The sequence below is a fragment of the Brachyhypopomus gauderio genome, chromosome 11, assembly GCF_052324685.1.
Source record: "Brachyhypopomus gauderio isolate BG-103 chromosome 11, BGAUD_0.2, whole genome shotgun sequence".
NCBI lineage: Eukaryota > Metazoa > Chordata > Actinopteri > Gymnotiformes > Hypopomidae > Brachyhypopomus > Brachyhypopomus gauderio.
This window is the reverse complement of record NC_135221.1, coordinates 24,310,099-24,333,405: the sequence shown is the minus strand read 5'-3', so window position 1 is coordinate 24,333,405 and position 23,307 is coordinate 24,310,099. Positions and strand designations below refer to the sequence as shown.

The 23,307-nt window shown below is 42.5% G+C and overlaps 1 protein-coding gene across 9 annotated transcripts in view; it reads right to left on the bottom strand.

The window, feature by feature from the left end:
• The window catches only part of frmpd3 (FERM and PDZ domain containing 3), a 107,095-nt gene that overhangs the window by 5,878 nt on the left and 77,910 nt on the right, over positions 1-23,307 (bottom strand). For 2 of the 9 annotated variants that reach the window (XM_077022827.1, XM_077022836.1), the window contains exons 3-15: positions 14,371-14,482; positions 13,748-13,902; positions 13,261-13,363; positions 12,947-12,992; positions 12,386-12,490; positions 4,500-4,607; positions 2,817-2,948; positions 2,290-2,409; positions 2,050-2,186; positions 1,633-1,759; positions 752-841; positions 473-652; positions 234-369 (exon numbers count right to left, since the gene is read on the bottom strand). In XM_077022827.1, the coding sequence (XP_076878942.1) occupies positions 234-369; positions 473-652; positions 752-841; positions 1,633-1,759; positions 2,050-2,186; positions 2,290-2,409; positions 2,817-2,948; positions 4,500-4,607; positions 12,386-12,490; positions 12,947-12,992; positions 13,261-13,363; positions 13,748-13,902; positions 14,371-14,411 (1,480 nt within the window). In that variant the 5' untranslated portion in view covers positions 14,412-14,482. The other 7 variants (XM_077022828.1, XM_077022831.1, XM_077022829.1 and 4 more) reach the window with 7 other exon arrangements.

Below are 23,307 nucleotides of genomic sequence, written 5' to 3'. Positions count from 1 at the left end.
TACATGTTAATACTATTCATATAGTGTGTATGTATATATATATATATATATATATATATATATATATATATATATATATATATATACATACACACACACACACACACACATATACTGTCAACTTGTCCACACAGAGGCGCAAAATGATTATTTTAAACTTGCACAGTGGTGAAAATGGATTTAGAACTTTCACACTCTCGAAGTAAAAACCAAGGGGGAGATTACTAACATACCTGCCTTGATCATTTGAGACTGACCAGGTGTCCTGTAGTAGATGGTCCTTTTGGGATCCACAAAGAGCTTGTAATAGCCAGAAATCAAACAGGCAAAGTTTGATGCATCCGGCCACTCCATCAACAAAACCAGGGGCTAAACAAATGATGGAAACATTCAGCAATCTGATTTCTGAACATCCTAAATCGTGCCAAATAACATTCATGTTTAGTCCAGTCACTGTTGCACTGTATCGTACCTTCGCATCAAGAATGGCCACCTCCACTCTCGCTACTCCCTGGTGCTCCCGGAACAACTGGACCTTTGCTACACGGCTGAACTCAGCCAGGACAGTTGTCAGGTTATTTTTGAGGTCGATTACATGACTGATACCATGTCTAGGCCCCACCAAAAACGTAGTGGCTGTGTGTTTTTCATCCTTCCAAAGAGAGAAAAATGAAACACTCAGTTGTTTGACTACAGCTTCTCAATAAGAACTTTTTAAAAAGAGTTCATTCTTATTCGTTTAAGACAATACCAGTCCAACTGTATGAAACAGCAAGCCACCAAACGGTGGGAGGTCATTTAGTACACGTATGTACTGTAGCTTTCCTTGAAGAGGAGACACCTGCAAAAGAGACGAGGAAGAGAACTGCTCAACCAGCAGGGGGCAGTGTGTTCCCACCATGACCTACTCAGTGAATGAAGACCAAGTCAGTCTCCATTAGACAGTTCCGCATGAAGACAGTTACATGCATCATGTGTGATTTGAGATATTTGAAATTAAAAGTTTATCCTTCAACATCAACATCAGGGGCCAAAAGGTGATGTTTGCAGCATAATTTAATCAGTGAATAATTAGCTAAATAATTTTTTTTATTTTGATTTTGTTAACCAGAACTTTTTGAAGTTTTTATGTTTTTGAGATAATGGCCATTGCAAGACTGAAAATTATATTTTGAAGGAGAGTGTCTTCAAATGAAATTTGTGTTTTATCCCATATATCAAGTTTGATTGTTTTTGCAATGGCTGCACTTGAGTAATGGAGGTTTGACATAACATGTGCTGATGTTGCGTGCTGCCTGTATTCCTCATTGTGTGTCTAGAGAATCTGCTGAAATGGAAATGGATGCATAAACTTTATATTTACGATTTAAACATTTGTGTGAATATATGATACCGAACAAAGCTGAAAAATCAAAATCAAAGTGAAATTGCAGATTTTGGCTATTGAAATGTGTGTGTGGCATTATGCTGAAAAAGCTCATACGCTTGACGACTATCAATATAAACATGCTTATCTCTGCAGGGCATCCTGGCATTGACAGGACTAATACCATATTTTATCTGAATTTACAAGTATGACTCTGACAAGCATCAAGATTCACCAGCAATCCCATTTTCACATTAGGGCTGCACCTTGTTCCCAGCAGGTGGAGGGTGCTGATATGTTTTCAGCAGCTGCGAAAGGGTCTTACACACATTCTTCTCCTTGACAGTTGGTAACAAGGTAAGAGGAAGGAAAGGTTCCAGGCCCCATTCCTTCCTGATAATGATAAGACAGGTCAGATTTCAAGGCTTTTATTAACATGCTAAACGCTAATAGGAATATAATGTTCTTTAATGGTCTATTGCATAACTAATATGTCTAAACTCATTTGAATTGCATGTAAACAGTCAGAGTAAAACCATGTATCTAACAATGTATGATGTTATAAAATATACAGTGTAATGTACATTAATCGACAACTTGTGGTGTTTTTCATTTGTTAAGAATAGTTTTATGTAGAGAATAACCCTTGGTGGTTAATGTGCAGACCAAACATCAAGACTTACTCCACGTGCTTGAGGGAGATCTTCTGACTGGGCCTCGCTATTGATACCGTGATGTAAATGTGGAGCGCTGCCAACCTAAGAGTGACATCTGCCTTCCAGTCCATCCCATAACGCTCTTTGATGACATCATTGCGACTCTGTTTGATATTATAGAGCGGATGTGTAACGCACGCAATTATGGTACCAGCTGCGTACAAAGGATTTATTGCCAGCATCTCCTAAGCAGGGAAGCACTCCAACCTGTATGTAGAGATACTCAAAGGCTGCAGGGTCTCTCCTCAACAGGTCAGCAGGGTCCTTGGGGAAGAAACAGATCCTGAAGAGACACTTCATCCCCTGGAAGTAGGTTCTGTGTACAACCTGAACGCAACAACAGGGATTGGCCAGAACATGAAGCTTTGATATATCATGGATAAACTTTAGGAGAATTATTATTATCTTCACTTTTTTGATAAATGTATTCCAGCATCTCTCACTGATGCAAAGGTAGAACATAACATAGATGCCATTACTGCAATTTAGTTTTAGTTTACCTTCATTTACCAGGTAAAAGCTCACTGAGGTTTAAAATCTCCTTCACAGAAGTATTCTTTAAACAGATTTGTTGATTTTCTAGGAGTCGTCACTGTGTTCTGTTATTTTAAATCTCAATATAGTGGTATATTGGAGTCAACCACTCAACTATAAAACATTTTTTGACCACATTTTGAAAGCATGAGAAGATGCAAAAAATCACACACAAACTGTAGGCAAGGCTCAAAACTCACATGAGAGAGAGGTTGGCTCTCCTGCAGAAGGTGCAGTCTCTGGTTCTGATTGAGCGCTCCAGATTCCAGAACCAGAGCAAAATGTTCAATGTACCGCAGAGACAGGCGGTCTTGGAGCGAAGATATCACATCCTGTCATAAGGGCAAGAAGCAAACAACAAAACATATTCTATATTTTTACAGCAATTCCCTGTTTGAAATAACCCTTTATCAAACGTTCATAGCAGTGAATACCCACTTGTCATGGAAAAAGAGAAAAAGAAAAAGAAACAAAGAATTTGACCAAGCATGGGCTTTTAAGATATCTGAAATTAAATGTAGTAGAAAAGAGCCTGGCTGATGTGTGTATGCTAAGTAAACACATTTGACATTTGCTCTACTATTGCAATAGTGAAATCAATTTAACTTAGTTTGCCCTGAGCCCCAGAAACAGATGTGCAGGGTTTCTTACTACCTTCTGGCTGTGCCAGAAGGAAAAGTTCTTGGAATATTAATGAAGGAACCATATGTCATATGTATATGCTGTATCCTCAGGTTTCTGCACAGGCTTTCAGCAGACTTGAAGAATGCGTTGTGGAAGTCTGTGGTACGTTTCTATCATGACGTGCTCCATTTTATATGTTATCCGAGGATCATAATCCCAGTGTTGGAACACAGGTTATTTGCTGAGGGCCACAGAGATCAGTTTACTTCCAGTATCAGCGGCACAGATATAGGCAGGATTACAGGAGCGCCCCCCTGCCACTTGTGATAATCTGTTTTGATAATATTGACCAAAGAGTGACTCAGTGAACATGTCATTGAGTATACACAGCTGGGGAAGTATTAAGGCAAAATAGAATTTAAGCGTACACAACCCCTCATCCGAACATTTCTGTGTTTTCCCTAAATCCAGATACTGGCAATATAATTTCTCATTGTTATCTAGTATATTCCACAATATTCAATGTTTATTTTATTCCTCTCATCATAATGCTCTGATTTTAACTTGTTCTGTCTACTCCCTTACGGCCCTTGTCTGCTCAGTTCTTCCAGATTGAGTTACGCTACACGTCTATTCCACACCACACTAGGAACCCTGGGGAGTCCGTGTGATTGAATATATAATTTTGCATTGCACATGCTGTAACTGATTTGAGCTGCTGGATACCTTTTTGATTTTTCCTGTTTTTTTAACTGGTGCAATTAGTCAGGCATATCTTTGTCTTTCCCTTTTGCTTAAGAAAAGATTTTGAAGAAATCTAACAATGTTGTGTAATGAGTGTGCTTTGAGATGTCAGTGTCCTCAAGATGCACACACTGAAAGACACTAATGACCTTTCTCATTTACTTTCAGTTATATACCATTGATGAGATTCCATTTAAATACTAGTAATTAATTGCATTAGTGCACCAGGAATCAGACTTGTGACGAACATAATGGGTTTGAGCTTCTAGTTCAGAAAATGAACCGTAAATGCAGTGCTATTCATCACCCATTATGTATGAAGCTCTGGCACAAAGAGATGCACACGCTAACTCCAAAAGCACCTCTGCTCACTTTGCTTTGTTGTGCTTAGATCATCCCTTTGTATGTTTTCCCCATTACGATCATTAACTGTGATGTGGTATCAGATCCACGCTGAACGGCCCGGTGGAAGCTAAAATCTGAATAAATATCCCTGCACAACTGCATCCACTCACCCTGACTGTGGTGCGGCTGTCAAACGTGAAGGACTTGATTTGCCCATTCTCCAGGAAAACCTTCAGCACATTTGGTATCAGTAGCAGCGAGTCGTCTTTAAGCATGGTCTGACAGAAGGCAGAGAAAAAGAAAGAAGAGTTAATAGATGGCCACAGTCAGTGACTCCTGGACTGGAAGGGTTATTGGAGAAGGAATAAAACATCAGAGAAAGTGCTTTATAGGTCCAGTACGGAAATTAAATAAGTTATAAGGGAGAATAAAAAGGGGCATGAGAGCTGTAATTGGATAGAGGAACTAGGAAAGTGGAGCAGGCCTTCATCCAGTCTGAGCGCTGTAAAGGGCGAGGCCGGTTACAGCTCAGCAGGCCAACGCTTTAACTGAGGCGGTGGACCCAAGAGATGGCTCTGCTTTAGAAGGTTGTAGAATAGCGCTGTGGAAGGCTCAATCCATCGTTTTAATACACTGCAGCCACAATTAGACAATTGTTCAAGTTCGAAGAGCAGGAGCTCTGAGTTCTGGCTCAAGGTTACTTTTGTTTCTACAACTTTTAAACACAAGGAGAATTTGTTTGAGTCACTATCGGGTAGTTGTGTAACGTGTCACGTTGTTAGTGATCATGGTGTTCTGTTTGGAGGCAGCGGTAATGCCTTGAGCATCTTAAACGTTTGGATACTGAAGTGTGCTGAAGGTAACGGTGACACTTTCTTTCTTTTGGAAAACTTTTGGAAGTTCCAATAGCAACCTCATCCCTCCATTCATTAGTACTTCCCAGATGCTTCTGACTTAAATGCAAAAGCTGACTTAGGCTAGGACTTTTACTTCAATTAACATCAGCACTACAATTGCTTTGCAACACTGAGACATTACTCACTACCCACTTTAGTAGTGTAGTATTTGAGGTTATAGGAAGTTATAGGAATAATTCTACATTACATCCCATCCATTGCTATGCACAATCTATGTTAGCCATCTTTCATTTCTTCATCAGTTGTCATGACTACAGGAGTGCTGTTGACTGGGTATTTTTGGGTGACAGACCATTCTCAACCCACTCTCTGACGCTGTCACATCAACAGTGTTACGCCTGCTACACCCACACCAGTGCAGCACCCAGTAGAATAACACCTTCATTTCAGTGTCACTACTATGTTGAAAATGATTCACCATCCAAATCTCAGTTCAGGAGTGGTTGTGTAGTCACTCATCTGAAGTGACTGAAAAATGCCCCTGTCAGTTAGGCATACATAATTAAGTGACCAGTGCAGTGTTTGGTGAATTTATACTGATGAGAAATTGGCCATATTTTAGAAATCCAAATGTGTATTTCATGATTTTATATGCAGTATATATAATATATCTTCTTCAGATTGTCACGTTGAGGACCCCGGCCCCTCCCTTTTGGGCGTGTGTAAACGTTGTCCACGTGCTCTGTCTGCGTTTTCGGAACTCCGTGGTGATAGCTTTGTTGTGTGAATAATGTGTCTCACCTGTGAATCGTCTCGTAATCACATGGGGCTAATGTGGTCTGTCTATTTAATGTGCGCTCGCGCAGTGTCCTGTGCTCGTCGTTGTCTAAAGTCTACACGTCTCAGTGTGTGTATACGTGTTCCGTGTGCGCTATTGCGCAATTACTATTTAAAATAAAAGTGACGTCAGTCTAAAGGAGGATTCAGTGTCTCATCCTTCGCCACGACCCCATCGTCACATAACGACGTGAGACACCATGCCGGGCTATGCCACCCGACCGAAGAGGGGCAATCGAGCCAGCAAGCGGCGCCATCGCGCCTCTTCTCCTGGCCAGCGCTGCCAAGCCACCGCCAACCCCGAGCTCATGGAGCAGGACCCGCTATGCGCCTATATGCTGCGCATGGCTCGGGAATCCTCCGTCCCTGAGATAGCGGACAACTTCCTCGAGCAGGCACGGCGGATATGGTGAGAGCGACACCCCTCTCCTTCCCGCGAACCCTCGCCTCTGAGGATGGGGGCGTTCGTGCTTTGCTCGACGGAGAGCACTCCAGAGAGCGAGTTTGGGGAGGAGGATTCGCCAAGCGAGGAGGAGGAGGAAGAGGACTATCCTCCGTCTCTAGGCGAAGCCTCCACCGTCGACTACGGTGGGGAGGGGGAGGAAGCCTACCCTCCGTCGCTAGACGATGTCTCCACCGTCGACTACGGTGAAGAGGAGGAGGAGGAGTCAGAGGAAGAGGACTACCTCCCTCCGCCCGTAGTTCCCTCTCCCCCCGTCGAGGAGGGCGAGGAAGAGGGCGAGGAGCAAGAGTGTGACGAGGAGGAGTACCCCTCCCCGTCGGACTGCTCCGCATGCCCCGAGGAAGACGGTGGGGAGGAGGAGGAGAATGGGGAGTACCCTCCGTCCGAGGGCTCCTACACGGAGGAGGAGGAGAGTCCTTCCCCCTCGGAACTGTCCGCCGGGACGGCGAAGAGGAGGAGGAGTCCAGAGGCGGGTTCATCCCCCGAGCTCTCCCCAGCCAGCGACATGGACTGTTCCCGGGGTGGCAGCTCGGGACAGCCCATGAGCTGGAGCCGTGGCAGTGACGAGGTGATGGAAGCGGAGGAGGCCACTCCCACTGCCAGGTCCGGAGGGAGATCCACGGGCAAGGAGGGTTTCCCGTATGGCCCACCGAGGGGTGGGACCAACCGCGCTGCACCTGCCGCGTCGGCCAACCGCGCTGCACCTGCCGCGTCGGCCAACCGCGCTGCACCTGCCACGTGGGCCAACCGCGCTGCGCCCGGTGGAGGGTTTGCAGCAAGGGCAGGAGGAGCACCGCCCACCGCAGCGCCTGCAGCACCAGTGGCTCCCGATCTCACTCCCCTCATCGCTATCCTTCTGGCGCGCAGCCTGGCGCCTGTTTCATGTGTGTGTGTGCCTGTGTTCGTCAGTCTTCCCGTCTGTATTCCTAACCCATTTTTCCCATTCGTTCCTCTATGTGTCAATGTGCCTGTGTGCGTGTTTGTGAATGTCCCGTGTAACGTGTCTAACGTCTTTTCCCCTATGTTCCCAGGGAGGGTATTCTAGGCGGTCCGTGGCGGACGCTTCCCCGAGGGCAGTCACCTCCCAGACGCAGGACTGAGCGCGTCGGATCCGCCCATCGTCGTGGGTTCGGGGCACTCGGTCCTGTTGGCACCCCGGGACGGGTAGTGCCCTTGGAGGGGGCGTCTGTCACGTTGAGGACCCCGGCCCCTCCCTTTTGGGCGTGTGTAAACGTTGTCCACGTGCTCTGTCTGCGTTTTCGGAACTCCGTGGTGATAGCTTTGTTGTGTGAATAATGTGTCTCACCTGTGAATCGTCTCGTAAGCACATGGGGCTAATGTGGTCTGTCTATTTAATGTGCGCTCGCGCAGTGTCCTGTGCTCGTCGTTGTCTAAAGTCTACACGTCTCAGTGTGTGTATACGTGTTCCGTGTGCGCTATTGCGCAATTACTATTTAAAATAAAAGTGACGTCAGTCTAAAGGAGGATTCAGTGTCTCATCCTTCGCCACGACCCCATCGTCACACAGATTACATATATAGATCTATATAGTTTTTTTGTTTTCTACATATTGAATTTATGTGTAAGGTTTTAAAACTGCATTCCATGAAGCAAAAAAATGTAACATGCTCTTCAAATCCATCTATCTGATGCCTTACATTTAGACTTAGAACAAGCCATCAAGCACAAATTTAATAAGCTCCTGCCACCGAAAGGCATCATAAATATTTTTTATCTGCTACCTAGCTAAAGTTTATCAACCATTATAGAGGGTTATTATATTGATTGTTAATGGTGCAGACTGAAGAGTGATGCTAATATTTAGCCTAGGTAGGAGGAAGAATATTGCAGGTTCTAACTTCGGGCGAATCATTTCAAGTTGAGCGTAAGGTCTCTGACTGCTTGTGGCTTCTTTGAAATGTCTAGTGACATGAAGTGAAAGAGATGTAAACAGCATGATGGATAGGAATGTCCTAACCACTGATTGCCTGAAAGTGTGGTGTGAAATGGCAGTTTCTGACCACATCATTACTGCTAACTGGACATTATTTGGATGGCAGATATTTTACAGCACAGCACTGATCAGTGTGAAGGGTCTCCCTCTGCTTTACTTGGGACTCACGCTGGTTCTTCTGCAATGAGCTTTTGGTTTGGTTTCTGTGTTCCGTCCACATCTGCAAAGCACTTTTGTAAGTCGCTCTGGACAAGAGCGTCTGCTAAATGCCGTAAATGTAAATGTAATGTAAATCTTTGGCAACACCCCTTAATTATACATCTCACTTGTTTCTTGTCTAGCCCCTCCTACAGTAGTGGATTATGCATGATAGAAAATGGTAATGCCTACAAGAAGTTTCGCATAAATAAATGGTGGTGACATTCACCAGTGAGTTGATTAGAAACACACATTTACGCCAGACCAGTCAGCAGGACTCTTCTAGTCTGAAACTGACTGGTAATAAACAGGGTAGAGGTGATCTGTATCTCACAAATGCAGGACAGCACATGAAATACAGGCTGTAATTGTTTAACAATAAAATACACCTTTAAGGTGAGTGTGTCTAGTAGGTGAATAATACATGTGTTTATGTTCTGGATCCCTATTGAAATTCCATTTATATTGCATCACCACCGTTTGGCATTTTTAAGCTTTATCTTTCTAACATACAAATCAATAATAGTAATTGTTGTGTTATTATCTTTACTAATGTAACCATTGATTCCACATGTGAGAAAGGACAGACCTGCTATTAACATGAGTCTTGAATGGTCAGGTAAGACGCATATGTTTACATCTGGCCTTGAGTTCGTAACTACTTACTATGTTTCTTTAAGTACTTACATCACTTCCGCTTGCTAATCAAAAATCAAGATTTATGTGCAGATTTATTAAATTGGTAATAAGAGATCATGGGTTTTCATTGTGCCGAGTCCTCGCTCCACACTAAAATAAGACCTCTGAAATAAATCTCCAGCTACAGACATTTCTCTTATACTTTGTCATTTTCAGGTTGCAGGCTAGCTGGTTTGCAGGTTAAAAACTTTGAGTTAGCACACAACTATGTACTAACTTGAAGTTAGTTAGTACTGAGTTTGTTTCCAATTAGGGCAGTCCTTGACATCTAGGATGCATCGGGGTGGATTAGCGCTTCCATTCCAAATGCAATGTGGCCTGGTCACCTCCAAATGTGGTTTGAGTGATTGGATCCCTGTGCCTCTCTGAGATGCACAAGACACTTATGATTCACACTGATAACTTGTAGTCTGATCAATTGAGACTCATGTTAATATCTCATATAAATGGATAAAAGGATGCAGTTTGTGAGGATACATATTTGGTTATTGTTGTATTATTCATATTTGTAAATAATTTACATTTAAATAATATACCGTTCTTAACATAGTACGAATCTTCAGTAACACTTTACATTAAGTGTTTTTTTACTAACGTGAAGTGCATTAGTTAACATGAACAACACATGAAGTAACACATTAACAATAATTAACTAATGTTAAGTAAACATGTAACAGTTGCGGCTCCTGTTTTGGCTCTTTGTTGCTCGCACCTTTTTAGAGCTTTAGTTTTAGTTTGGAACAAAAGGGACTAACAGCTAAAAACAGTATATATTATACTTGGAAATTTCTAAGTTATCCATTACTTATGTAGGTAAATCAGTACAATGTAATATATTCCTTTAAGTTCGCATCTGTTACATGTTGTCACGTTGAGGACCCCGGCCCCTCCCTTTTGGGCGTGTGTTTACGTAGTCTACGTGCATCGTCTGCGTCTGTGGATATTTCGTGGTGATGGCTATGTCATGTGATAATCCGTCTCACCTGTGAATCGTCTCGTAATCACCTGGGGTTAATGTGGTTTGTCTATTTAATGTGCGCTCGCGCAGTGTCCTGTGCTCGTCGTTGTCTAAAGTCTACCCGTTGAGTGTTTGTGTATGTTTCTCGTGCGCTATTGCGCAACTTCAGTGGAGATTAAAAGTGATGTCTGTCATAAAAACCGAGGATTCTGTGTCTCGTCCTTGGCTGCGCCCGAACGTCACACATGTTTATTTAACGTTAGTTAATTATTGTTAATGTGTTACTTCATGTGTTGTTCATGTTAACTAATGCATTACTTCATGTTAGTAAGTAAACACTTAATGTAGTGTTACTGAATCTTCTTTGAATCTTCTGAAACTTTTTCACTCAGCCTCACAAAAAGCACCTCAGAGAATATTACTTGATATTTGTATGAATAATGAAAAATGTACATGACATTTAAAACAATAGCACTTTTTTTTCAAATACGTTTTCATATGACTCTTCCATTATGTAGCAATAATGGGCCTCTGTATGGAGCGTGCAGTGCATGGAAGTGACATAAGCAGGTGAGCTCGTTTCAGATTACACTGTGATTGGACGCTGGAGGTAGCTGAGCACAGTAAGCATGCGATGAACTTGAAGGCTGGTCCCACCCCTTGGTCGGCCATCTTGTCCTGTGCCGGAGGGGCTGCTGGCGTGTCGTATGGAGCAGGATTGGCCCTCTGCTGATCGCGCGAGATGGATTGGCATGATTAGGGGAGGCTCAGGTGAGGAGGTTTTGGTCTTTACCGATTTGGGCCCTCTAGGCCTGATCAGCAAGCCTCTTCTTCCAGGAGAGCTGCACGCCCCTCCCATCGCTCCTCTTTCTAAAAGTGGTGCGGGCAGCACCCCGAGGGTGTTGTGTTCACTCTTCCTTGCTCGCAAGGCAGATATGAGACTGTACAGGACATAATCCATGGAAGGAGATGTTAACATGGGGGCTATCGACCCATGTCACACCTACAGGGGATAGCGGCTTTAGTGCTAATGAAAGGCTACAAATGAATGGACTTCTAGAAACAACATTAAGGGTTATTGGAAGGCTACAGGTTGTGGCTGGGCGCAGTGCTTCTCTGATCTTCATCTAATTACACTTGATCAGATTCAAGCTGTGAAGTTACACCCACACTGCGTTTTTCCATGGCACTTCATGTCTTGTTTTCACATTTCAAGACCCAGCCTTCATATTTTTCACTTTGGCCTAAATGATCCCATTATCCAGTCTAAACCCATTAATTGGCCATGTTCAATTGTGGTGTCAAGCACATTAAAGCTGTGGTACTTGCTTCTTTCCTTCAGGTCAGTGTATTCTGTATCCCAGTTCTTGGACAACAGGACAAAGGAATTCATGTCTCATATCTCAAATTATTCATGAAGTGTTTCTTGTCAGGCTGCTGAGTAAACACTTCTTGAAGGGCGCAACTCTGGAATTCTCCTAAGTCCACCCTAAGCCAAACAGCCATCCTCGAAGCCTCTGTTCTGTCTGTTGACCTGGGAAAAGATGGGGTCTCTCTTTACCGCAAGCCTGCGAGAATTCACAAAGGAGCAATTTGGTGGGAATGAGGGAGTCAATGCATAAGTTTAGAAAGTTCTGGACTAATCCTTCCAGCACTTCAGTATGATGGTATGGGTCTAAACGCAGAGGCAGCTGTCTGGGAGGGATTTCAGGCTCAGCCCCTTGGGTAATGGACCTGCAGTCTGATGCAATGGGATGAGGAAGAAAGGAAGAGTGAAGTTTCAGTTTAGCTCGAGGGTCTGAAATGACAACTATACGACATTGTCAAAGGGTGTCTGCTTGAGTAACATTAGTATTCCAATTTGGAAGCATCAATAATCCAGTCATGGGCCACATGACTTCATACATAACAAATCGTCCAATTTATATGGTTTGTAGTTGCTTCCTTGGTGTTAAAATAATTTCGTAACCTTGCCGATGTGGAGACCAATGTTCTGTTGTGATTTGTGAATTTTCTCATTTCAGACCCTAACAGACATCACCACAGAGATGAGCTGGAGAAACGATGAGCGTGACACAGGCAACACATACTGAGTCCGGGGCGCTGATGGACACTTGCTCAGAAAAGCGCACTTTAGGGGGATTGGTTCGCAGACGAGCTTTCTTGGCCGCACTTATGAAGGCTGATTTAGGTGACTAAGGAAACAAAGCAGAGAGAAGAGAAAGGAAAAAGAGAAGTGAAATAGAATAGCCAAAATCCTTAGAATCCTTATGTTTTTGTAAAACTGAATTCATGAAAGGTGGACTTTATGATTTGAGGGAGGTTATATGAACAATTCCATTAAAATAAAGGAAAAAACTATTCTTAAAAATATATTTTTGGTAATTCAGATGGCTAAATGAATGACCCATTCAACACTAAAATTTCATTACATGCATGAATGCACAAGACGGTAATTAGGCAGATTTGGCAAAATAAAAGTCATGGCATGTCCTTGTATGCAAAGCAGTTCATAAATGACAAAGACATAAAAAAGTAATTCCCCAAACAGATTGTATAGATGGCATTTAATATAACACAGAAGAGGCATATTTAATGAAGAATAAACTGATCCACAGGACAATAACAGGTGAGGCTGCTGATGTCGTCACCTGTTGGGGCTGCAGCACAGTGAGAACAATAGAGTCTCTGCAATTTCTGCACAGAGAGAATCAGACAGAATCAGCGAGAATCAGACAGAATCTGAGAGAATCAGACAGAATCAAAGAGAATCTGAGAGAATCAGACAGAATTAGAGAGAATCAGGCAGAATCAGAGGACAAAGTTGCAGAAGTTCAACAAATAAGTTTTTTCTGAAATCAAGATTCTTATCTGTCAGAGAAACAGGAAATAACTACATAAAAGCAACGTCACTCATGCATTTTGAAAAGGCTTTTTCACATTTGGTGACAGTAAAGGATGTTACCTTACAAGGTCTATGACTCTCTCCCTAGGTGCCTCGTTGACGGGTTCTTCGTTTATGGCTAGGATCTGGTCACCAGGTAGAAGCTTGCCATCGGATGGACCATCTGAATTTCAGAGCATAAAGCAGGCATGTTCTTTGTGAAGAATAGCTAAGTGAGGCAAAATAGCAAATCTGTTCATAAAGGCACCTTAAATATCAGATGTGCATTAACAGTGTACAAGCACATGTCATATTTAAAAAACATCCTGTCATATCTTTTTGAGTCATTCCATAATAAACATCACAGCCAGCCATTAATATGCGCCGCTGAGTTGTGATGTGTACCGTGTACATCAGACAGTACGAAAACTCAACAAGGTCCCATACAACAAGCAAAGGGTTATTACAGGAGGTGAGACTGTTTGGCCTGGTGGAGCAGATGCCTGCTTTTGTCCCAGCGGACTGCAGACATCTGGTCCCCAGGTCCTGATGGAGATACGTGTCCTACCCGCACAGACAGAGCGTACAATGACAGGCCGTTCACTGCCGGCGACGAAGCCGAAACCGTAGACGGAGTCGCGGTGGATGCGGATCTGTCGAGCTGTGCCAGGGGTCAAGCTGCTACTGTCCATCCCATCCTGACTCTCCTCTACCACCGCAGGGCTGGCAGGAGACACAGCAGCATTTCAGCTACTTAATTGTGCCAAGTGCAGATTAGGTCCGATGTTAGATTTCATTCATAACCATTCTTCATTCATATACATTCATCTCATGACCAAGACGATCCAATCATAAATACGACAAAAACATGTAAGACAAATGAGACACAAAAGCATTTTAAAAAAAGTCTCAACTGGAATTACCTTTTAAATCAGATTAGTTTTACACACTACCATCAAGAATACATTACATCCCATTTCACAGTTGGCTTTGTCCTGAGTGCAGATGACACTGAGGTTTGTTTTTGCCATTGTCTGCTGCATTAGGTACAGTTTGGTTACCATGCACATGCTCTTTGAGAACGTCCAGCACCACTGTTAGCAGGATGTGAGAGGATCAGGAAGGACTTCATGATCTGAAACACTCTCCTAGCCCACGTTACATTAGATGAAGGCTGATTAGGCAACACACCTGTCGCATTCGTTTGGCGGTCCATCCTGGACCTGGGCCATGCCCTGAGAAGGGAGGGGGGATGGGGTGATGTCTCTCTGTGACGGGACCTTTCTGTTTCACAATCATTCACCTGAAGAGGAAGAGAGTGAAGACAGGAGGTGAACATCTTTCGTCAAGAAGTTTATTTCTGAACCAGTAGTCAGATGAGCTCACACAGGTTACTGACCACTCGCCATTATGCATAGTCATTGTAATTATGACTCCAAAGGCCCAGTGTTTCATTTGCCAATATTTGCAACTTTCCCTGTTAATCTATGCATGACTTTGTATTTTAATGGGTGTTCCATTTCCATGTCACTATGCCATAATTTAATACAAGGGAAATGTGTTGAGACATACTGCCTGGAACTGAAAGCCCTGAAAGGATCACAGCTGTTATAGAACATTCTACAAAACATCTGTCAAAAAGAACTTAAATCTCTTAGTAATGGTGTAACCTGCACCAGTCGTGCCCTGCAGCAGTGATGAATGTGCTACTATGTACCCATAACAATAAACCATAGCTAGCTTAATCTTAGTGCTTCATTTACAGAGAAAGAAATATTTTTGTTGCAGTACCAGTATGAGTAGATTATGCATGTTTTCCCTTTAAGATTAAAATATACTTCACAACAACAATCACAACAACAATTAATATGACATTAAGACAACAAAATCAATGGCACATGTATCATCCCATCCAAGTAAGATCTGTGACTGATCTGTTTTTTATAATTACATTCAAAAGCTTAATCAACTTAATCACGTCCTTCTTTTTCATCTCAAAGTATTGCTCATACAAAGTATTCTCCCATACTAAAGATTCAGATCTTTCATTTGACACACATATATGTAGTCACTAAGGCTGCCTTTTTCCATTTGTGTAATATTGCCAAGCTGAGACATTTACTTTCATTAGCTGATGCAGAGTGCCCCCCTTTAGTAGATGAGAATATTTTTGCGCCCCCCCTACACCCCCCCCCCCCCCCCCCCCCCCCCATATTGACACATGTGCACATGTTTTACTTCCAAGCTCCGCGCCCCCCCCTGCAATAGCTCCACACCGCACCTAGGGGGCCCCCCACTTTGGGAACCACTGCTTTTAAAAGTCCCTAAAGAATCTTCAACTTGTACAGACTGCTGCAGTTAGAGTCCTAACTAGGTCTAGAAAATTCGATCATATTAGTCCTACTCTCTCTGCATTACACTGGCTTCCAGTTAAATATTGAATTGATTTTAAAATTCTTCTGTTGACTTATAAGGCGTTGAATGGTCTTGCTCCACAATATCTGAATGAACTTATTGCATTCTAGTGGGGAACTGTCAGGGCTCTCTATGACCTCTCAGAGGGCCTAAAATATTCTTAAAAAAAAAAAAAAAAACTATATATATATATATATATATATATATATATATATATATATATATATATATATATATATATATATATATATATATATATATATATATACACTGCTCAAAAAATAAAGGGAACACGTAAACAACACAATATAACTCCAAGTCAACCACACTTCTGTGAAACCAACCTGTTCAGGGCAACAACCTAGCAGCAGGACCGCTACCTCCGCCTTTGTGCAAGAAGGAACAGGAGGAGCACTGCCAGAGCCCTGCAAAATGACCTCCAGCAGGCCACAAATGTGCATGTGTCTGCACAAACGGTTAGAAACCGACTCCATGAGGATGGTATGAGGGCCCGACGTCCACAGATGGGGGTTGTGCTCACAGCCCAACACCGTGCAGGACGCTTGGCATTTGCCAGAGAACACCAGGATTGGCAAATTCGCCACTGACACCTTGTGCTCTTCACAGATGAAAGCAGGTTCACACTGAGCACATGTGACAGACGTGACAGAGTCTGGAGACGCCGTGGAGAGCGATCTGCTGCCTGCAACATCCTTCAGCATGCCCGGTTTGGCAGTGGGTCAGTAATGGTGTGGGGTGGCATTTCTTTGGAGGGCCACACAGACCTCCATGTGCTTACCAGAGGTAGCCTGACTGCCATTAGATACCGAGATGAGATGCTCAGACCGCTTGTGAGACCATATGCTGGTGCGGTTGGCCCTGGGTTCCTCCTAATGCAGGACAATGCTAGACCTCATGTGGCTGGAGTGTGTCAGCAAGTGTCCTGCAAGATGGAGGCATTGAAGCTATGGACTGGCCCGCCCGTTCCCCAGACCTGAATCCGATTGAGCACATCTGGGACATCATGTCTCGCTCCATCCACCAACGTCACGTTGCACCACAGACTGTCCAGGAGTTGGCGGATGCTTTAGTCCAGGTCTGGGAGGAGATCCACCAGGAGACCATCCGCCACCTCATCAGGAGCATGCCCAGGCGTTGTAGGGAGGTCATACAGGCACGTGGAGGCCACACACAATACTAAGCCTCATTTTGACTTGTTTTAAGGACATTACATCAAAGTTGGATCAGCCTGTAGTGTGTTTTTCCACTTTAATTTCATGTGTGGCTCCAAATCCCGGCCTCCATTGGTTAATACATTTCATTTCCATTGATGATTTTTGTGTGATTTTGTTGTCAGCACATTCAACTTTGTATAGAACAAAGTATTAAATGGGAATATTTCATTCATTCAGATCTAGGATGTGTTATTTGAGTGTTCCCTTTATTTTTTTGAATATATATATAATTTATCCAATTTTTAAAATCTACTTACAGTTTGACAATTGACATCTAAACAATTACAGAAATATAAGCAAATAAATTATTAAACCGTGTCTATTCAATCTGTGTTGGAAGGTGAGGGGTTAAGTTAAGTGGAAACCTGTGAGCCTATGTCTCCACCTATCAGGACTGTGATGCCCACTGTTCGTTTACAGAGGGCCTGGCAGTTATAATTCAGCGCAATACCAGTATCAAATGACAGTAAAATTGACCAATCGTATCTTCCCTCTTAGTGGGCGGGCTTAACTGTATGATAATTTTTGCCTGCTGTGGCGACGCTAGCTGTCGTTAGCGTACCACCGCTAGCTAGTTTCGATTCAGTCCTTTGACGCCCTCGTGTGCGTTGTTTACATATTCCGCTCCCGAGGAACACGGAGCTGTGAACCTTATTTTGTTGGAACCTTATTTTGCTTAAGAAGTTATCTCGCTTTTAAAGCTGTACTGTCGTCTTAGTTTTTTATTTATTTATTTTTATTGCAGTTAATTAGGAAAGGAAACAAATTTTTCGGGGGGGGGGGGGGGGGGGGTAGGTTTAATGGTCACGGTTTGCTACTGTTGCATCCTACAACCCATCTCGCTGTCTGCGCTCCCAAAATGCTGGATTTCTCTTAGTTCCAAAATTTAGTACGACTACAGCCAGAGGCAGAGCTTTCTCCTTTATAGCCCCTCAGCTCCAATCTGAGATTCTGACACAGTGACAATCTTTAAATCTAGACTGAAGACTCACCTGTTTAATCAAGCCTTCAGGTAATATTCTACTTGTCAAGGTGTGGAGCTCGGGGGCCCCAGTCAATGAGTTATCTGGTAATCTGAAATGTTGATGCTGTCATCCACATCATGTGATCACTCTAGTTGTGACAATGATTTGGGTGGAAAGCAACGTCTCAGTGAGCCCTCATGACTGTGGTGACTTCTGAACCCCTCCCTTTAGTTATGCTGCTATAGATAAGCCTGCCGGAGCCACATGCTAATCACTGGCATTGTATGTCTGTTTAGATCGATTGTTGTCTAAATTGTCTAAACTCAACCTGTATTTTATATCTTGGTTGTATGCCTCTAGAAATGACAATTCCATACAAACACCTGGGAGATGGTCTGGCTTGCCAGTGGATGTGCTGATGTTGTGGTTTCCTTGCCACTGTCGCCTCTGGTTTGCTTATTAGGGATCTGGACCCATACAATTGTAAAGTTGCTTTGTGACATGTGTTGTAAAAAGCGCTATATAAATAAATTTAACTTTGACTTTGACTCCCCAAGTTTCCTTTAGGTAAACACACAAAGTCACCTGTCAGTCATTTTCTTTCAGGCAAACATTGCACTGTGCTGTATGTTTAAAAAGAAACACTTTGATGCTGGATAATGCCTGGTCTGTTGAGTGGAAACTGAATTAGAGGCGTCACATTAGTATTTTGAAAAGACCACATTCAGCCCAGTTTAACTACAGAATATTATGACAGGCTACAAAAGTGAAGGCTATATTACTACTACTAATGTAGACTATATTAACCAATAGTCAGTTATATAATAAGGTGTACTGTATATATCAATTCAAACAGCCTGGGAACAAAACAGCTTTTCTCTGATCAGGGACTCTGAGGTACCAACAACACATAGCAAGATCGTTGGTCAGCAATGAAAAGGATGAAGCTGGACACTGGCAGTTGGAGAATGTGTGTGATTCTCAACCAGATAAACAACATTTCAACTATGAGGCCGACCTTTGCAGCCAAGGAGACAGAGGAATGCTGTCAAGAAACCACGTCCCAAGGGCACTGGTGAGCCAGAATGTTGCCATGGCTACAGCTGCACAGGCTTGACAGGGAGTGAGGTATGATGAAATGACCATGGAAAGTGATGGCTTTGATCCCCCCAACCAGACACTGAGACTTCAGCCCAAGCAGTCTGAATGGTTCAGCCTGATGTAATGGCAAAATATGAATCCTAATGTCTCTGACCTTTCCTCCTCTTCCACAGTCCTGTAGTTGGTATTCCGTGGTTGAAACAGCCTTCTTAAGCGTGAGTAGAGGATAACACCGAGAGGTCACTGCCACACTTCTTTCTAGTCTAGTGTTGCTGTCTCCATCTTTTAGATTTGACTCACCAAATCTACTAGATAAAAAAAAGCATTTGACACAGAATTCTTTATGCAGGCTGTTTAGGTTTCTGTACACATCACCTTACATGGCAGGCCTTGTTCATCTTTTAGCTAGCCATCCAGCATCTGGGATCCCTGATCTGTTGCTGTGTTATCTGTATGTCATATAGTGCAGTCTCAGTTTCCAGTCTTGTCCTAAATGTATAATGTAGTGGGTAACATGCCTCCCATGTGCGGGACTGGGGTTCATGATCGTGATGTGGGCAAATGCTCTCTGCTATACCAATACGACTTCTTGGGCAAAACCCCTAACTACATGAATAAAAATAATTGTAAATCATTGTGGAAAGAGTGTCCAGCAAATGTGTAAAATGTAAATGGATGTCAGACTTAGCTCACTTTTGAAAGTTAATGTTATTTCTTTACACTGTTCCTGAAAGTCAAACACCAACATCAAGGACTGAACTTTAAACACGTACTGAGACAGCTGGCATATCATTAGTGATTTTCTGTCACTTCTGGCATTCCAAAAAAACAACAACCCTGTCATCCAAAAGACATGACCCTAGAACTAATCGATGTTCTTAGCTTTGTTAATGAATATATCTTTCATGTTTCCTACAGTGAAAGGCCATCTTTAATTCATTTATGTATTTATAATCTGTCAAATCTGAAAATGCTAATTCAAAAAGTCAAATATGTGGATTGTGATCTCCAAAATGTCAAAATTTGACTATATATTTTTTCATCAATCATGGGTCAAATGAGGAGAGAATCAATCACCATTTTTTTAACCTGAAGTTCTGTCAATTAATTTTCCAGTGCACATTACGTTTGGCTCCAGCTGCTCTGAAAAACATTTTATGAGAGTTCTACAATCTGAAACAATGTGTTTTGGAAGTTTGAAAATAACGTGCATGTACTTGAGGATTTTAGATATCTAAGGCAATTACTTTTTGATTGTCTTGCAGAAATTTGAATTGCAAGTGACTCCATTCATCAGTTGACATTTAGAATACCTTTAATGTGATGATGCACAGAAGAAAATTATTCAAATTAATCTCATACTTTATATTTCTGGATTATTCTCAACAGATCCATAAATCCTGTAATATTCATAGACAAGGATGCATAAAAACTAATCTTTCCAGAGGAACATACATTCTGTTGTAGATCACTGAACGCATTTACAAGAAATATATCATTATATATATATTAAGCTTACAAAATAAGAACCACTCAGTTCAAGTGGTTGAGAATATTTAACCCTGCATGAAATAGGTCTGCATTCTTGTTCAAGGTTTTGCAGGCTGTATCTCAACAATATGTGACATCATTAAGTGTGCCTACACTCAACAGAATCCCCTCTTTCTAAAGAAATTGCTTTGCTTTTTTGTGACCCATTGCAATCTAGTAATGGCCCAAACTGGGTGTTTCATTCTCAGTCTAACAGACATGAAATTTCTATTCAGATTGGCTTCTTCTACATTCTGGCTATCTGCTGAGATCACTATCTTGGGCTGAAATTGGAATCGAATCACTGAACCCTTATGAACACTGAACACTGCTACTTTGTTTTCAGTACCTAGAACACTCATTGCAGCTCATTTTACATTTGCCATCAGCACAAACACAGCAGCACAAACACATCTCCTTCAACAACAGTCTCTTTCCCTCCATTCAAGTTTTTTTGAAACAAGCTAATGTTTTGCATTTATTTCACAGTTCTCCTGTTGACTCAACACTACTCTCATCTAACTGCACCATGGTCACAGTACTATGATGCGTGCCTTTCATGTGGAGTGGCGGCCAGCGTCACTTTATGTGGTAGGAGATGATGTGGGGCTGCATGAAAGAGAACCGAGGAGGTCCAACCATCTATCTGCCCGGCTCCCGTTAGAAAATGGCAGCACTTGTCATACCTCACTGTGCAGCACCAACCCCTCTGCTGTCACGGCAGGACGCTGTCCGTTCAGCGGTCTGAAAATGGGTCACGCCCACTGCGAGAGGTGGCGGCTCAAAGCGCCTGACTGATGTTTTACACGAGGGAGTATAATTTGACTTGAAATTGCACAGTTCTTGATGATGTTTGCCCAAGGGAACATTACAGATGAAGTTAGGACCACTGTGTCACCATGGCCTGCTGCAATGGTAAGGAGAATTATTCTGGGGGAAAGAATGAACTTCACTGCTTTTGAGCAGAATTCTTTTCTTTTGATTGCTTATAAGACTGCATATTTACTGTACAGTGGACTATTTTGATATATACACTCACCAGCTACTTTATTAGGTACAACTGTCCAACTGCTCATTAATGCAAATATTGAATCAGCCAATCACATGGCAGCAACTCAATGCATTTAGGCATGTAGACATGGCAAAGACTGCTGCAGTTCAAACAGAGCATCAGAATGGGGAAGAAAGATGATTTAAGTGACTTTGAACGTGGCATGGTTGTTGCTGCCAGGTGTGCTGGTCTGAGTATTTGACAAACTGCTGATCTACTGGGATTTTCATGTACAACCATCTCTAGAGTTTACAAAGAATGGTCTGAAAAAGAGAAAATATCCAGTGAGCGGCAGTTCTGTGGGTGCAAATGTCTTGTTGATGCTAGAGGTCAGAGGAGAATGGCCAGACTGGTTCGAGCTGATAGAATGGCAACACTAACTCAAATAACCAGACGTTATAACCGAGGCATGCAGAAGAGCATCTCTGAACACACAACACGTTGAACCTTGAGGTGGATGGGCTACAGCAGCAGAAGACCACACCAGGTGCCACTCCTGTCAGCTAAAAACAGGAAACTGAGGCTCAACAAAATTGGTCAATAGAAAATTGAGACTAAAGACTAAATTTCTGCTGCAACATTAGGGTGTTAGGGTCAGAATTTGGCGTCAATAACAGGAAAGCATGGATTCATCCTGCCTTGTATCAATTGCTCAGGCTGGTGGTGGTGGTGCAATGGTGTGGGGGATATTTTCCTGGCACATTTTGGGCCCATTAGTACCAATTGAGCTTTATGTCAATGCCACAGCCTTCCTGAGTATTGTTGCTGACCATGTCCATCCCTTTATGACCAGTGTACCCATCTTCTGATGGCTACTTCTAGCAGGATAATGCGCCATGTCATAAAATGTGAATCATCTCAGACTAGTTTCTTGAACACGACAATTAATTCACTGTACTCGAATGGCCTCCGCAGTCACCAGATCTCAATCCAATAGGGCACCTTTGGGATGTGGTGGAACGGGAGATTCACATCATGGATGGGCAGCTGACAAATCTGCAGTAACTGTGTGATGCTATCATGTCAATATGGACCAGACTCTCTGAGGAATGTTTCGAGTACCTTGTTGAATCTGCCACGAAGGATTAAGGCAGTTCTGAAGGCAAAAGGGGGTCTGGTAATATTGGCCGGTGAGTGTATATACAACCTTAGTTGGGCAGTAGTGGAGTAAAACTCATCAAATGCAGAAGAATGGACTTTAGCAGATTAATTAGCAGATGTAACATGAATAATGAATGTTTTTAATGTTGTTTATTTTGCCATGTTGCCTTTACTGTAGTTAGCTACCTTTCTTTGATGGATAACTTTAAAGTAGTTGAGCTAGTTTTTATGAGGAGTAACAATATAAAGTCACTTCCTCAACACTCGTCTGCGGTGTAATATATTGCAGCTAATTAGTTTTTAAAGCCATTAATACAAACCATTAATAATCTAAAACTTTTTCTAGTCTTACTGCTGTTCTTTCACCCTGAATCTTTTATTTCTGCCTGCATACCTACTGCAATACATTCAATTATCAAGCCTTTCATGAATAGATTCAGTTATGTGACAGCTGAGCTGTATAGTCCTGTGTACTTATTGAAAATGATATGGTCAGGCACAGAAACCACATTAAGCATGCCTTATTTTTTATCTAGTAATTTTGCTGGGTTTTTTTTTGCTCGAAAGATTTATTATTAACCAACTGCAGACAGAAAATGGAAGTTAATTGGATGTCTCAACATGAAGTAGTAGACGCAATCAACTGGTATCAAATCCATGGCCAAAGGTCAAAGGTCATACCCAAGTTCTCTCTCCACCACTTCTTCTTCACTAGTACTGCAAGTAGAAC